Source organism: Mirounga angustirostris, unplaced genomic scaffold (genome assembly GCF_029215605.1).
Source record: "Mirounga angustirostris isolate CCGP_5_RB_7025 unplaced genomic scaffold, mMirAng1.0.hap1 SCAF_11, whole genome shotgun sequence".
NCBI classification, from domain to species: domain Eukaryota; kingdom Metazoa; phylum Chordata; class Mammalia; order Carnivora; family Phocidae; genus Mirounga; species Mirounga angustirostris.
In genome coordinates, this window is record NW_026991719.1 from 4,466,681 (window position 1) to 4,483,263 (window position 16,583).

A 16,583-nucleotide genomic window follows, 5' to 3' on the forward strand; every position below is an offset into this window, starting at 1 on the left:
TGGCGCTGAGCAGGAACCAATGGCATCTGTCACTGAACAGCCAAGAGGAAGATCGGGACCACTGTCACTCATAGAGGGTAGAGTCGCTTGGGAAACGGAAGACAAAGTGTTAGAGGCTGAAAGCCACAAAGACACCTCTCTCTGGGTTTGGAAATCTGCGAGGTGGGCGTTGGGAGTGTCAGGTTCTGGTCGCCGTCTAGGCGGAAATGGGCGGCGCTGGCTCCTGACGGCGGCTGCCCCCACGGAGGCTATGTCAACATGGCTCTGGCGTCTGGGGACAGGAGCATGCTTGCCCGATGGCATGAGCATGAGCGCATCCTGCTGGGAAGCGCGGGCAGGGAGGACAGAGGTGTGGGGAAGGGGGCGGTGTCATCACCGGCCGCGCCTTCCACGCCATGCGGAGCTATCTTTCCAAGCAGGGGCGTCTCAGGGGCAAGCACTGAGGAAGCTGTAGGAAGCTCTCCCCGTGGAGGACACAGAGCGACGACGGGGCCAGACAGACATGGATCCGCATGCTGGCTTTGCCACTTCCTAGAGGTGTCACCTTGTCAAAGGAAAAACTCACTGAGAACTCAGTTTACTCAATGGTGCAATAGGGAGGATGCTCCCTGTCCCCTAAGGTTGTTTGAGGATGAAATATACTTGTGGAAATTGTCCACAACAGAGCACGTGCTCCACGCCCGGGGGCTGTCGTAAAGTGAGGTTGGAAATAAAGACCCTCGCGGGCCTTGTCTTTAGAAGGGCACGTCCCATGCGTTCGGGGGCCTGAGTGCCACGCTTCCCCAGGCTCGGGGCACAGGACCACCGGACGCACCACATGCTCCACAGAGTTCGCACAGTCATCTGTACACTCCCACATCATCCTGGCCCAAAGTAGGTTGCACTCCTCTTCTGTCTTTAATTATGGAGAAGGCAGGGGAAGGCAGGCTGGCAGGGACAACTGAAGAGAAGCTCGAGGCTCCGTGACTCCCGGAGTGACAGGCGGCTCCATGCATGGAAAGGTGAGGCTCCCCAGACAGAAAGGACCCGCAGGAAGGTGGCCCAGGGGAGACAGGTGGGTGGGAGGGGCTGGGGCCGGTGGAGGTTGCAGGCTGCATCAGAACCTTGGGGCCTGTCCCACGGGGAGGGCGTTCCCTCCGGTGTGCTGTGTCATGGTTTCCCTCCACAGTCACGGGATGGAACTCTGGGGCAAAGAGCCTGGGCGTAGACTCATAAATTCAAGGGAGCTACACGACCTTTGGGGTGAGCTGTCCAAAGAAGAGCAAGCCTTAAATCCTATCAAGTGTGTTCACATCCGTTTGTACAAGAAGCTGATACACATGATGCAGGGGAAAGAGCCCAGAAGGATGTGAGTAACATCGACAGACACTCTGTATGGGCATATTGTTCTCTCTCTTTTTAAAAGCGTACTTTCAGCCGATCGCATATGGAAACAAAGGCTTTTCAAATGACTCTTCTCGTAGGGCCAGATACTGACAGAGGCCCCATCTCCTGCCTTTCCCGCATGGATTTTTCAAAGCGGACTCTCAGAAGGTGCAGAGGCTGATGGCAGCCTGCTTTCCTGTTTCCTGGAAGGAGGCTGCCGCTGTTCTACGGGGCCCCACGCCGATGTGCCCCTGCTTCCGCACGGGGGCTCCACCAGCAAGAGTCGCGGGCCGCAGCTCCCGCCTGGCACCAGTGGCCATCCTCGAGCACCCCCACGGGACGTCAGGGTGTAGGACTCACAGACGAGGCTCTGCATCTACTCCTGGACAACTGGGAAAGGCTGCCCACACGGCACGCTCGCGTTCTGATCACCCACTTGCAAACCACCGTGGATGTAGGAGGTGTCACGTTAGAGAGGGGTCCCCACAGTATGTAATGCCCCGACACCTGAGCCTCCTAAAACTCTGCCACTTTCTCCTACGAGACGTCTCCCCAGGTCAAACTGACAGTATTGCTAGAGCCCTGTGATAACTGCACGTATATGCCCCTTCTCCATCAGCACCCGTTTTCAGGATTTGAGTAGACCTTACCACACCAAGAGAAGTTCTCACTGGAAGGTGGCATGCAACCCAAGAATGATCCACATTTATGTCTTGTTTTGGAAAATATCCTCATGCACAGTTTGGAAATACTTAAACATGCAATACTTTTTACACATGAATGTTTGTTTCTTGGTTCATCAGCCAATGACCAACTCAAAAATTCCTTTGGCAGTCTTTGTAAATTATGTTCCATCAGGATGCCGTAACACTATTTTTATACCTTAAAGCAATGGTTCACAAACGGGGGGGTGATTTTGCCCACAGGGCTATATTCGTTTGTAAATCTTTGTTTCTGATTTGACGTAGAAGACGAATGCATTAAGCAATAATTATAAATATTTATGAACACATAATGTAGAAAGATGTCATCCTAATGACAGTAAAAGCACAAAGGAGGGGGTGAGACTGAAGCCCTATCACAGCAAAGTTTCTGTATACTTTTTAAATTATGTTGGCATTAATGCAAACTAGATGGTCACCTGTTAAGTTACTAACTGTAATCTTCAGAGCAACCACGAAGAAACAAACTAAACACACATATAATAAAAGAAACAACAAGAGAATTAAAGTGGCATGCTAAAAGATATCTAGTTAATGTGAAAGAAGGCGGTTGGGGAGAAATAAAGGAACAACAACGAAATAAGACAAACAGAAACAACATGCCATACAAAAATCATATTTTATCAAGAATGGCATTTTATGTAAATGGCTAAAACCTCCCAATTAAAAGGTAAAGATTGCCAGAATGGATTTTAAGAAAGAAAAACAGTATGATCTTACTATTAAGGCGTGATCGCAAGGTGTAGCAGGTTTAAAGGATGGACAAAATATCCAATGTAAACAGAAACCAGAAGAGAGGCGGACACAAGATCCGACTCAAGACAAGTATCTTTACTAGAAACAACACAAAGAAATCTAATACAAACAATTTATAGAGAGGTCATTCCAAAGATGCAGCAATTATAAACATGCATGAATTGAGCAACCCAGCCCCCGTTACATAAAACAGAAAGTAACACACACAAAAAAATGGAGAAATAGGTAATTCAACAATAGCAGTTGGGAGATTTGGATACCACACTTTTAATATGGGATAGGATTAGATTAAAAAGTAGCAAGGAAACAGAAGAACAGATTTAATGCCATTAACTACTTAAACACCACCAACCAGCTGCACTTAGCAGACATCTATGGAACATTCCATAGAACTGTAACATTACACACCTTCTCCAGGAAAAGGCACCATAACGTAGGAAAAGGCGTATATGAGGCCAAGGCCCCATAAACTTACAAAGGCTTGAAATCATACACCGTATTTCCCCAATCAACAATGAAATGGAATTAGAAGAATAGAAAAAAAAAAATGGGGAAATTCATAAATACATGGAAAGTAAACAACACGCCTGTGTATTCAAAGGTCAAAGAAGAAATTAGAAGGGAAACTCAGAGATACTGTGGGATGAGTGAAAATGAAAACACAACACCCCCAAACCTATGGGGTGCGAGGAAAGCCGTGCTTGGAGGGAAGTGGTTGACTACAAACACCTTTGTTAATGAAGAACGGTCAGAGACGCGGGGCGTGTCGATGGATTTGCGGAAGAGGAAGGGGCTGTGAGCCAAGGGAACGGGGTAGCCTGTGAGTGGCTGGACAAGGCAAGGGAATCAGTTCTCCCCTACAACCACCAGAAAGGAATGCAGCCCTGTGGATACCTTGATGTTAGCCCGGGGTGGGGGGGACTGATACGGGATTTCTGCCTGCCACAACCACGCCGACCTAATACATTTACCTTGTCTTACGTCACTTGGTTTGTGGTAAGGAGTTACTCCAGCAACAGGAAACCAACATAATAAGAAACTTTCTCGGCCATCTATTTTCATTTTTTCTTAACTGGACTTGTGTATAATGACTTTTTATTTAAGATTTATTTATTTTTGAGAGAGAAAGAGAGCACACAGCAGGGGGAGGGGCAGAAGGAGAGGGAGAGCATCTCGAGCAGATTCCAACTGCCCGCTGAGCACGGAAGCTGACATGGGCTTGACCTCGCCACCCTGAGATCATGACCTGAGCTGAAATCAAGAGTCGTGCACTCAATGGACTGAGCCACCCAGGCGCCCCTCTACGGGACTCTTGAGCACATCAAAAACACAGTCTACGAATAAACCTTTCTTAGCATTTCATTCACACGAGCTTTCACAACCCAAGGTCAACGGCAACTACAGACAGTTCACAAAAGTACGTGTTGCAGCTTCCCCGAGGCTGTGCACCAGATGTTAAAAGAGCACGGTGGCCTCGGTCTTTCTTACCCCTACATCATATTCACCCATGTATAAACCTTATTAATCACCAGGTTCTTTTTTCCCATTTCCCACTAACACATCATGACACTTGCATTTGGTGAATGTCAGTAATTTAAGTTCTTCAATTTTAAGAGACAAATATATGACCACGGCGTTCCAGATGGATTTGTCTTTCTCATGGTCTAGATGGAGAGACTCTGTGAAGAATTAGCTTCCGAAAGCTCTGGGCGTCACGGCTTAACGGTGAATCCATATATTCTTAAGCCTTTTGAATAAGTGAAAGCCAGGAGCTGTCCTCCACAAAATGCAAAGTTTAAAGACGTTCTTCCCCCAACTCCAAGAACAGTTTGATTATCTACCTTTCCGGGGCCTCTCCTGTTACCCGTCTGTTTCTGTCCCTACTGTCGGTACGGAGGAATCCCCTCCAGAGGGCCTGCTGGAACAGGACACCAGTGAAGCATTACCACGGAGACAGTGCCAGAAACATTTTTGATTTAGGGCGATGCTAATCATCACACAATCTAGCAATCACGTTGCGGTGAAATCAGCGCTGAACAGCACAGAGAACTCCTCCTTTGAAGACACAAAGGGCCACACGTCACCGGCATCCTCCTTCGGCTGTTCGGGTGTGCTTTCTGTTCACTTATTTTCCTGGGTGGGTGGCGGTGGAGGAATGTCAGAAAACTCAAGTGTGAAAAGATGAGACAGGAAGACTGGACAGAGTTCGGCGGTACTCCTGTCGGTGCGGCACTCACCGAACAGCCCTGAGCGTCCACTGTCCACCACCCTGGCGCGGTCTGCCCACAGAACCTCCAGGACGGCGGTCCAGATTGCTGGAAGAGCAACCAGCCTCGGCCCCGCCTGGATCTCAGACTCCCAGCCTCACGTGCCTGGGTGGACTGCTAGGTCCTGGGGGTGAGGATTTCAACATGCGCATCTTGGGGAGTCACAATTCTGTCCACAACACAGCATTATAGATCTCCATCTATTTGGTTATTTCCTTCTGGCAAAGGCAAAGGCAACCACCACTTAGAATTACCCCTGCAGATCTTGTTTTTCAGGGGGAGGGACTAAGAGAATAATCAAGAAATAAGAATCAAGATCCTTTTTAGAAGAATATGCTCACACACTAGAAACTAGTTTATATATCTCAGATTTTACTGAACTCTACCCAGGATTTCTGCAAAGATCCCAAGAGCAGTAAGGTGTGGGTCCCTCTTTCTACGCGGAGTATGCTGCCGTAATTCAAAAGTAGCGACGTGCAAAGCTTCTTGACCCAAGGGGACAAGCTTTGTATCCTGATTTCCAGCAGGAAAGTGGCAGGTGATGAGAGGCGATCTCTCTGTGAACCCGCAGAGGCTCCTTGGACAGAGAGTAAAGGCTGACTGCGTGTTCAGTCTCTGGCTCATGTCAGTATACGCCTTTTATAAGCTGTTACTCTAACTCAAAGCACATGAAAGATACCAGCGTTCCATCAGATGTCATCTTTATAGCCCTCCTTGGGACTTGCTTAAACCTGGGAAGTATAATGAGAATGTAGAGTTCTTGTTGAGTTCAAAGAGTACTGGATTTAAGTGGAAACACATTTACATATATGCTAAAAAAAAAATGCAAAATCTAATCGGCTGGGTGGCAATGGAAAGAATGTGGTAGAGGACCATTAGTCTTCCCTAATGGACACGTAGCTCATTCAGTGCCCAAAATATTCAGTGACACTTAGAAGAAGGAAGACCACCAAATAAATTCTTGTGTGCTATTTAATATTTTATGACTTATACTCTTTAACTGAATTTGGCCTGTTGGGGCAACGGTGATGTACATAAACGTCGAAGTGCACACTCAAAGTACTAATCTTCGCTCACAATTTAAGATGACATTATGGGAACTCTATTGGAACAGTCAAGTGAACTTCACATTCATCATTTTTACAAACTTCATTTATAGGCCAAAGTGATCGTTGGCTATTAATTCGTACAAGAGAACCACTGAACAAGGAAATAAAATCTACTGGCTTTTTAAGCGTGGTTTAATGACCATAAAGGCGTTTAAGTTGATAAAAGAAATTGTAAATAGAATCAGACACTGTTATGGCCTCTTAACGGTGATGGCTTAGGTCTACTAACATCAATAGTTCTAGAGAGGCCCTCCGTCCCTCGGTGGTATCAGGGACCTGAGACGGCGTGGGTCCATCGGCCACAGAAGAGCAGAGACTGAGGAAGGAAGAGCATCCATGGCACCGCAGGCGGAGAGTCGCTGCCCCAAGGCCAACCCGTGCTGCCGGCACTCCAAGCTGATCCTGGAATGGAGTTTCCCATATTCAGTCAGAGGTGGGCAGGGACCTTTGGAAATACGACAGCCCCTTGTGTATGAGCAGGGTTTTCTCAACGTGAATCTGGTACCCAGTTTCCACTTAGAACACCTCTATCTGGGGACACGCATTCCCATCACCCAAGTACCACACACCCACCTTACATAAGGCCCTTTATTTACAGGCTAGAGTCTGTGCACACAAGTGATGTCGTGGACAAAATCCAGACAGCCATCAGATGAGAGGGCAAGGCCCACAGTGATGATTCTGTGAAGAATCAAGAATTTGTAAATTAGATTACAAGTTCCCAGTTCCAGCCCCCTTCATCTCTTTTCTGTAACTGGCAACTGGGTATTAGGTTTAATTGCATTTTCAGGTCGACTGTGCGTTCCTCCAGGTGAAATGACAAGGTGAACGTGGTCGTTATGTGGGTAGGTAGGAAAGAGAGTCCTTGGCCTTCGGCAGTTGTGGTAACCAGGGCTTTGAACGTAATGAGAGAAGGCAAGTCTCTATGAGAGAGGTGCCAGGATGTAATTACAGCTCAACACTTCATTAACCACACTTAACAACACTCAAAGATCACAGGGCACACACCCAGTGATGTCCCAGGTTCTGTTCTCGTTTCTACGCTCGTGTTGGTCGCATTGTGTTGAAAATGGAGTCGGGGGAGAAGGGAGTGGTCTCATACATCAGATCCAGCGAGTTCCCCACATCCCTGTATATATATGTACATAAATAGCAGCTATCCGCACCAATGGGCGTGCAATGACCAAGGTTTCTCCACCGATAAACACACTGTGTCTGGGCACTGTTCTAAGTGCTTAGACCCAGAGAGTCCGCAGAACTGGCCTAGATCCAAACCTCTGTGGAGAACACAGTCTAGCAGTCAGTGTTTTGCTCATGGATTTGCTGCCAGCTTCCAGAGTCAGGCTGAGCCCTTCTGTGCCTTCCGGGCGCTGTGAGCATTCCGCCTGTCCCAAGTCCCCACAGGAAAACATAAACTGCATGCCAACACCTTCGCCAGCAATGACCGTCTCTCTGGGAAGTGTCACGTACTCAGTTCATCCGAGGGAACAGCCTGTAATTTTCCCTCCGCCTACAATGCCCTGTCTCGTTGAAGGACTGAGACCCTTTCAAAGGGCATGGGAGGACTTTGCACGCTGACATGTCCATTTGGGCTGGACCCAAAATGGCAGGCTTTGGCGCAGGGCTTAGGGAGGAATCAGAGGGCTGATGGGAAGCCTGAGAATGATGAAGGATCCCGACCTGCTCCCTCTGTGCCCGGTCACACGCTTTCCTCCTGGCTTCCAGATCCATTTCTTTTTCTCTACTTCCATGCAAAACTGAACAAAGCAAAGTAAGACACATGGTGGAACAAGATGTGTGGAAGTCAGTGTAGCTGATGTCCAGATCCTGCCTTCCCAGACCCATGACCCAGCTCTGTGAGTGTTTGCGTTGCATGTGGAAAGGGGGGCTTCAGGACGTCAACTTGAACTGCCTTCCAGGGACTGCCACCAGACAAAGATGGGCCTAGATGGAGGGCCATCGGTTTTGGTTTTCTTGGCAGGGTGTCAGCTTCAAGGGTCTTCTCTGTGTCAAGTGGGAAACCACGGTAGTTTTCCTCCATGACATCCATCTCAAAGTTGCCAAACTTTCAGGCGACTGAAACTCCACGTGTGCACGTGCCCACAACAGAACTCCTCACTTCTGTTGTGCTTTATTTATTGCTTCCTCTAGTGTGTACTTCAGGACAAGACACTGCTGTTCAGCCAAGGTGGGAAGGAATGCTGGCCGCCTCCATCTCCCTGGGTCCCTGTAAGCCCCACCGTGAACTAAACAGCCTCTGAATCAAGCCTCTCCTCTTCCTTCCATGCCAACCCTATGCGTCCTTGCAGCTCTCAAAAAGATGCACCCATGCCCTGCCCTCCTGGAACCTGTGCATGGGACCTTATTCGGAAAAAGGATCTTTGCAGATGTGATTACATCAAGAATCTCAAAATGACATCATCCTGTGTTTGCTGGGTGGGTCCCAAATCCAATGACAGATGTCCTTATAAGAGACACAAGAGGAGACACAGACACAGAGGAGAAGCCACCGTAAAGACCGGGGCAGAGATCGGAGGGACGTGGCCACAAACCCAGGAATGCCCGGAGCCCCCAGGATCTGGGAGAGGCAGGAAGGGCCCTCCCCTGGAACCCTGGGAGGGAGCACAGCCATGGCCACACCTTGATTTCGGACTTGTGGCCTGCAGAACCAGACGACTGCACGAGCCTCCGAGCCCGAGGTCTCCCTGAGCGTAAGCCTTGGTCATGCACATCATCAAATACACCTTGCCAGAGCACCCTGTCCCCCTGGCCTGGGATACTTTCCACCTTCTTCCTCCTCCACCTAACTTAGTACTCTAGCTCTAGCTCAGAGCACGGGATGAATGTTCTAGAAGGCACCCTGGGCTGCTGGCCCACTTCCTCTTCCTGACTCCCAAGGAAACTGGGTCAGCTCAGCAGACAAATGACAATGCAGCAGGATGGAGGAAGTCTGCTTCCCCCAGTGCACAACCTACTGCAGCCCTGACCATGTCCCTGGAAGCACACGGGTGGATCTACTCCTGGTCTCAGTACCCGGCATTTGGGGGGCCAGTTAGCAAAGTCTGTGGGATTCACAAACTGAATGAATGCACTGACCACCTCTCTCTCCTTGAGAGTCCTGTGGATCTGACCTATCACGCTTTCCTTAAGCTGCTTTTGAACCTAAACCTCTACCCCCAAACAAACCCTCAACAGCAGAGTGCCACCTGTGTTCAGCCATCTGGATGGACCCACGTATAGGCTGGCCGCCTGAAACCACCTTAACTGCCTTGGATGGCTGGCCACCTGTCTTGTTCCAGTGACCCAGTGGGTGACTTCAAATGCCTTTATCAGGCTCCTGGCCATCAGGCAAGGTCCGTACAACTGGTTTAACAAGATGGCTGCTGAGATACGGCTGGAGCCTTCCGGAAGGGACCAGCTGGTCAGGCTGCAACTGGCAGAGCCAGAGATGACTTCCACGTTTGTGCTATGAGCACATAGCCAAGCACAAAAAATGCAGCCCACAGGAGAGGGCACCACACGAACCACGGGGAGAGCTGACCGACTGCTTCTATCTGCACCACGCTCTTCCTCTTGGAAAGGAATCAGGGACCCGTTCATGGCCAAACTCCTCAAAGGAATGTAGGCACATTCTCAGGGAAAGCTGCTGGTGAGGGCTACACTCGTCATCCAAATGCTCCTGGGTGCCAGGATCCTGCAGTTCCACCCACAGGAGTACCTGGACTCCAGCATCGCCAGTGGTGTTTGGGGGGGGGGGGGGGAGGAGAGCTGACAGACCTGCCCTTGAGCAGACCTGCTTTCAGTGATCTGTTGCCTCTCTCTGCTGTAAGTGTGAGGGGGGCCCAAGGCCACGTGTGTGATGGGGGGGCCCGAGGCCAGGCATGTCTGATGGGGGGGCCCAAGGACGCACGTGTGACGGGGGGCCGGGGCCATGTGTCTGATGGGGGGGCCCGAGGCTGCGCGTGTGACGGGGGGGCCTGAGGACGCATGTGTGACCAGGGGGCCCGAGGACACACGTGTGAGGGGGGCACGAGACTGCTCCCAAGAGCGCGGGGTTGGTAGGAAAGTCTCTGGACGGGCACTGCTTTGGGGAGGAAGCCACTGAGAGCCTAGAGAAAGGCAGTGGCCGTCGGAAGGACGTAGAAATGACTCTGGAGTACTTAGAAGTAAGTACTGCACTGCTTTGGGGGTGGGGCAGAGGGTGAGGAAGGGAAGATTCGCAGGAAAGTCCCAGTCTCTGCACGTGTGGCTCACGGGAAGGCAGGAGAAGAGCAGATCAGGCAGGGAATTCTAGGCTCCGTGTGAGATACACGGTGTATCCAGGTAAGGTTGCATGGTGGTGACCAGGAAGTGTGGGTGAATGCAAGAGACAGGGGAAGGCAGACCATGGGGTCAGAGAGTCCTGAAAGCAAGAGCGTTTGCTGAAGCCGGTTCACAAGTGATCTCCAAGACACAGAGGCGGTCCAAGCCAGTCACCAGGCCCCCACATGAAATTAAAGAGAAGAGGAAGGAGTGAGGAACACAGAAGAGGCATGGTCCTGGAAGCCACTGAGACAGATTCCCAAGGACAGAGTGGAGAAGCGGCACCTGACGCAGAAAGTTCTGGAACTGTAAGAAAATTGTGCCTAGTGGATGTGGCAACACAGAAGTCACTGCTCCCTTCGTGGGCACAGCTTCTGTGGGCCGTGGCGTGGAAGCCAGCTCTCAGGAAGATGGGGCAGGGAGGCAGCAGGGGCTCAGAGTGCAGCTGCCTTTCCAAGAAACTTGGCAAAGTGGACATGGGGGAAATGCACTCTGGCTGGACCAGCAGGTTGAAGCAGTATCTCTGTTTCCGTGTGAAGGGCAGACGTGGCATGCTTTATGCTGACGCATGCAAGCGTTAGAAATAAGGAATGAGCAGCTGCGATTCATCCCGAAGAAAAGGCAAGCATTTCCTCCCTCGAGGAAGGAAGGGCCAGGAACCCGGTCCAGGAGGAGGCATGGGCGTGAGGAGGACCATTTCCTGCCCTGCCTGGAAAGGGGAAACCATGCCGGCAGATTCCTGTAAACCTCCCGCGACATAGCACACTGATGAAGAGGCCACTTTAGAAGTACACCCCCAAATTCAGGACCCACTCTATTCCCAGCCCCAGCAGCACAAGAGACTGTAAACACCAAGACGTCCGGTATTACAGAAGCGATTACACAAATATGGGAAGCTCTTCACGCACAGAAGGGCCATCCTCCTACTAAGCAGCATGTTATTTTACTTGATCGAACAATACACCCTGATAGGATAAAGAAGGGCATAACGTATTCAGATGATTAAATCTCTTTTGCAGAATCATATTAAACAGTGCACTAAGGGCCCTGGGTCACATATCAGCGTGGCCTTTGATCTAACCGTCTTTGTATTTGGATAAGCCTCTAAAGTCCGAGAAGACGGGACACCGTGTCTATGATATGCTGAAGATGCACTTGGCTCCAAGCCTGCCCACAGAGATGCAGAAGTTAGGGTTTCTACTCAGCTCCGCAACAAGCTCACCGGGCTGGCCTGCCTCAGTTTCTCTTTAGGGAGGACAGGGTGCTTCGATTCTAAATCTCAAAGTCCAGGATAATGCCACTCTGAGAAGCCAGGCACCTAAGCGTGCCATATTAAAAGCTGATTCATGGTCATCAACATGAGTGCACAAAGCTCAGAACAGAGTGACAAAGTGGCCTTAAAGTTTACCTTGATTATAGTCAATAATCAATTTAACCAAAGGAAATGCTTCATGTTAACACATGAAGAAGGGAGGGATGTTTGAGTGGCTCTGCAGTTTAAGCGGTTAAGCATCTGCCTTCGGCTCAAGTCATGTCCTCAGGGTCCCGGGATTGAGTCCCGCATCGGGCTCCCTGCTCAGTGGGGAGTCTGCTTCTCCCTCTGCCTGAGCTCCCCCTGCTTGTGTTCCCTCTCTCAAATAAATAAATAAAATCATTTTCTAAAAAAAGACAAAGGAGGGGAATGAAGAGATGTAGAGTGAAAATAAGCATGCACTATAGGAGTGTACTGAAGTCAGCAAAATGGTGGGTATTTAATGCAATCCAAGAGTATCTGTGGCCAGAACAAAACTATGAGTAACACCTTGCTGCAGGAAATGTTTCTTCAATAACCATGTGATTTTTGTTTTTAAAAGCAAGAGCTACAGGGTTTCCAGGCTCTTGAAATTGAGGTAGACAAGGGAAGGAGAAGTCCGTATACGCGTATGAATCGGTGACCCCCAGGGCCTTGATGCCAGGAGTAAGACTGGGCCCAAGGGAGCATAGAGAGCGCGCGGGCAGCACATTGAACATCATCCCATTGTGTCACTCAAGCTCCGTCTAACGTCCAGATTCTTTAGACCGTGGTAGCCCACAGTAGTGAGAGAGAAAACAAACCCATGGCCAGAGCTGCCGAAGTCAGTCGACATGGTGCATGAGAATCGGTGAGCAGAGTGCAGGGAGTCGGCAGATGGGTGACAGAGGGACACGGTCGCCTGGTCGAACCAGTGCACCGTGTGAATGCAGAGGATGGTGGGTGGCCACTTTCTGAAGGAACTGAGGAAGCCTTTATTCCTGTTTGTTGCGTGTGACCTCCTGACAAAATGTCAGCTTCCATGTAACGCACTACCGCAAAAAAATCTGGTGTGCGCGCAGACTTGCTTTGCAAATCCCCAGGCCAGCTCCCACCGCACCGTGACGACAGGACAAGGAAACGGACGGCCGGACAGGAAGGGGAACGCGTCTTCTCCGAATGTTTCCCACTGTCCCACGACATCCAGGAATGCCACCTCAAATGTCCAGGGAGCTGAGGGCTCTGGAGCTCTTACATCATACTCTAACATGAATGTTGTTAACAACGTCTTTTTATGTCCTTGTCTTTTTAAGCAGAACCTACTGACTACGACCTATTCATTTGCATTTGGTTTTGTTTCTTCGTGCTACGAGCTAAAGGCTTAATCGTCCTGTTCCGTCTTCGTAGCTTTCTACTGCCTGGAAAAGTCCCAAGTAGTACAGGAAAGACCCATACAACCCAGGCCTCTGTGCAACCAAACCTTACAATCTGCAGACACCATGACACTTCATTCCTTTACTCCTCTGCACACTTCTCCAAAAAATACAGACGCTCGTCTACACAGCCAAAATAAGTTAAGAAAAATGAAGTTAACCCTTCCAAAGTGGACAAAGTGTAGACAACTGAATTTGCTTTCTATCTGTCCCTGGTTTCCAGGGAGTCTGATGCCAGAGGTCTGAACGCCCTTGGACGGGGAGAGATCACGGCCTGTGATCGGATTGAGATGGAAGGAGAAGCACTATACTCGGCAGGCTGCACACGTACGCACACGGACAAAACGACGCTAGGTTCCCAGAAACACCTTCTCTTCAGGGTGAGTGGTGCCAGCGAGGCCTCCACATTTCCCGAAGCCACACCCGGCCCGTCTCTGTGCCTAATGCTTCAGGCCTTCGAGACACACGGGCACCACGGCCACTGCCTATTCTTGCTCTCTCGGGCTCCACACTTCTCCCCAAAATGCCCCACGTGCCACCGTGCAGGACGACAGTGGGTTCCACAATGCTTCTGAGGACAAGACTTGACAGCAGGCTGGGACTAGGGCGACAGAACGGACCCCCCGCAACCATGTCCCCAAAAAGGCAACAGCGTGCCGCAGCATGTTCCTGCGGAAACAGCTGAGACCAGCTGGGCATCATTTCCAGGTTAGAGGAGACAGGGGGGATAGAGGAACAGGTAAGGAGACACCAGGTGGAAACAACCAGACAAATCCCAAATCCTGAACAAATGTAGAACATTCCATAACATAACCAGCCTGGACTCTTCCAAAAGTCACCATCGTGGGGGAAAACAAAGGTTATGCGATTCGGGGATGGGGGAAGTGTTCTGATTTGAAACAGGATAAAGGGACATGGCTACCATGAGGAACACGTTTGGAAAATACTAGAGCATTTTCAGCTGGACCAAGAGGCCATCCTCGCCTCCATGTTCCAATACAATCATACTCAGAATCCTTTTTTTTTTTAAACTCAAACTCTGTGCTTGATAAAAATACTGTCTCTCTGCTTCAGGAAACAGGTGCATTGCTCAGCCATTTCTTCTCCTGGTCCAGAATGTCCATTTGTCTTTTTTGCCCCTTTCTGTACTTGACAAACATCCTCCGGGCGCTTCCTGTTCAAAGCACGGCTCTGTCCCTACCGTGCCCTTGCCTTGTTCGTTAGCATGTTATGCACAGATTTCACTCACCATGGTTCATGTCCCATCTGGACTCTGAGGCGAAGAGACTTGTTCTGAATCCCATACCGCACCTGGCCACCACATAGTTTCTGAACAGACAAGGGTGAGCGAAGGCACATCTCTGCAGCTGTGCGGTCCACCACGGTGACCACAGCCAAAGGAGGCTACTGAAACCTACGTACAACTGAATAAAAGGAACAATTCTGTTTCTCGGTTGCACTAGTCATATTTTATGGACGCAGGGAGTACGTGTGGTTCCTGTCCGCAGTGCAGATAGAGAACATTCCCACACGGCAGGCAGTTCTGCGGGATGGAGAGTGCTGGTCTGGACAGCAGAGAGGTCGACAGGTCTCATCAAGGACACTCCACTTCCCTTACACATACAGGGTGCAGTTGGGATTTCAGGACATGAAAGGAAGGGAAGCCTGCTGCTTCGTTTGGCTTTCGTCCCCAACACCTCAAATTAGCTCAGATGTGCAAACTATGATTCTGGTCTTGTTCTCAATTCGTGTAGAGACAGGACAGTCTACTGGGGGTTGCACGCAGTTTGGTTTGCTTCTGGATCTCTCCCCATCTAGCCACATGATCTGCAATATTTTTAAGTAGAGCATCCCTGATCACAAAGGGGAATATACCCTGATCTCGCTCCTAGGCCCAGGAGAGGAGAGTCAATGGCCACCAACTGTCCAGCCCAGGAGCACGAGCACAAGCACAAACTGTCCGCCAGGCCAGGGTGTGTGGAGGTGACCATCCTCCTCTCAGACAGGGGCCCCTCTCCGTGCAGACACTCTTCCCACTGACACTTAGCTCTTGACTGTAGACATCACAGGGAAGGATGCGAGGGAGTCAGAGCATAAAGGGAGGGGCTGAGGTGCCCGCCAAAGGCTCAAAAGGTACGCTAAGGTAGGCCACCTCTACAAAGCCAAAGGGGACAAAGCTTCTTGCGCAGAAATGACATGCGTTCCAACTACTACGTTTTCAAGCAAATTCTCCATACGTGCCCTAGAGCCAGTTTTAATCACAGCTATCTGCACATTACAGACATGACTGCCCCCACCCATTTTAACACAATTAAGTGAAGGTTTCCATAGATCAAATGCTCTAATTATTACTCACTGGTACACACGTACCCTTTTCAGTAGGAAATTTATTTTCAAACGTAATCCACTCTGGAACGACATTCTATTTTCCAGCTATGGGCTGTGTCTGAATCACTTTTCAAATACTTCACCCCCAGGTGTGACGCGTCATCTGGGCATCTATGTAATGAGTGTTTTTAGTGGACACTTCTTGGGGGCATCATTTCCCTTGCTCTTTTATGAGGCATCAAATCTGCACCTACCCCTGGACAATGACAGAGCATAATGTAAATCACAGGAGTTAAAAAAAAAAAAAAAAAAAAGAATCACAGTAAAAGGCACGTAATCAGAAAGACAAAAACAGACCAACGAGCCCCCAGTGCACTGCTTTTCCAGAAGAAAGGAGGAACAAAGTAAAAACTGGATCATGAGAAAGTAAGAGAAGGATGGTTGTCCCATGACGATAGCATCTGTGAATCTAAGGTGTGGTAAGGTGAAGGAATGTAGGAGACAGTCTGTGAATCTAAGGTGCCCAACAAATCACACTGTGAGGTGAAGGAATGTAGGAGACAGCAAGGACAGGGCATCACACGCCTGCACTGACAGGGATCTGCTCAAGAGCTCTCGTTTCTCAGCACCATTCTGCCATGTGGATATCTCAATGCTTCAAGAAAGAGGAGCAGCTGTGGTGACCACTGGTCAAGTGACCACTAACTACAAGAACAAACTTGAGAGGGGCACCGTTCAGGTCTACTAGAAAGCAACCCCAAAGGGAACAGAGTTTACCAGTTTCAGTCCATACTTGGACTATTCATGACGAGTGTTCTACAACATAAAACAGAGTCCCTTCTTCCAGGAGGGTCCTTGCCCGGGGCCCCCACCAGCATCTTATTCCAAACTCAGGAAGTCGGGAGTCAGGGCTGCCTCCGGTGGGCTCTCCTCCACCGCCAGGCCTCCGACTGGCCTCCAAATTTCGGCACACTTCTTTGCAAAGGTGGAAGGAACTTAATTAAGTTTCACCTAGCAAGCTGAACTAAAAC

The 16,583-nt window shown here is 49.7% G+C and overlaps 1 protein-coding gene across 6 annotated transcripts in view; it reads right to left on the minus strand.

Moving 5' to 3' along the window:
- The window catches only part of PUDP (pseudouridine 5'-phosphatase), a 160,574-nt gene that overhangs the window by 139,666 nt on the left and 4,325 nt on the right, over positions 1 to 16,583 (minus strand). The window contains exon 1 of one of the 6 annotated variants that reach the window (XM_064573696.1): positions 14,474 to 15,641. The exons of the other annotated variants lie outside the window; for them this stretch is intronic. Coding sequence (XP_064429766.1) covers positions 14,474 to 14,528 — 55 coding nt within the window. The 5' untranslated portion in view covers positions 14,529 to 15,641. Of the gene's footprint in view, positions 1 to 14,473; positions 15,642 to 16,583 lie in introns of those variants that run through there. 6 annotated transcript variants of the gene reach the window in all.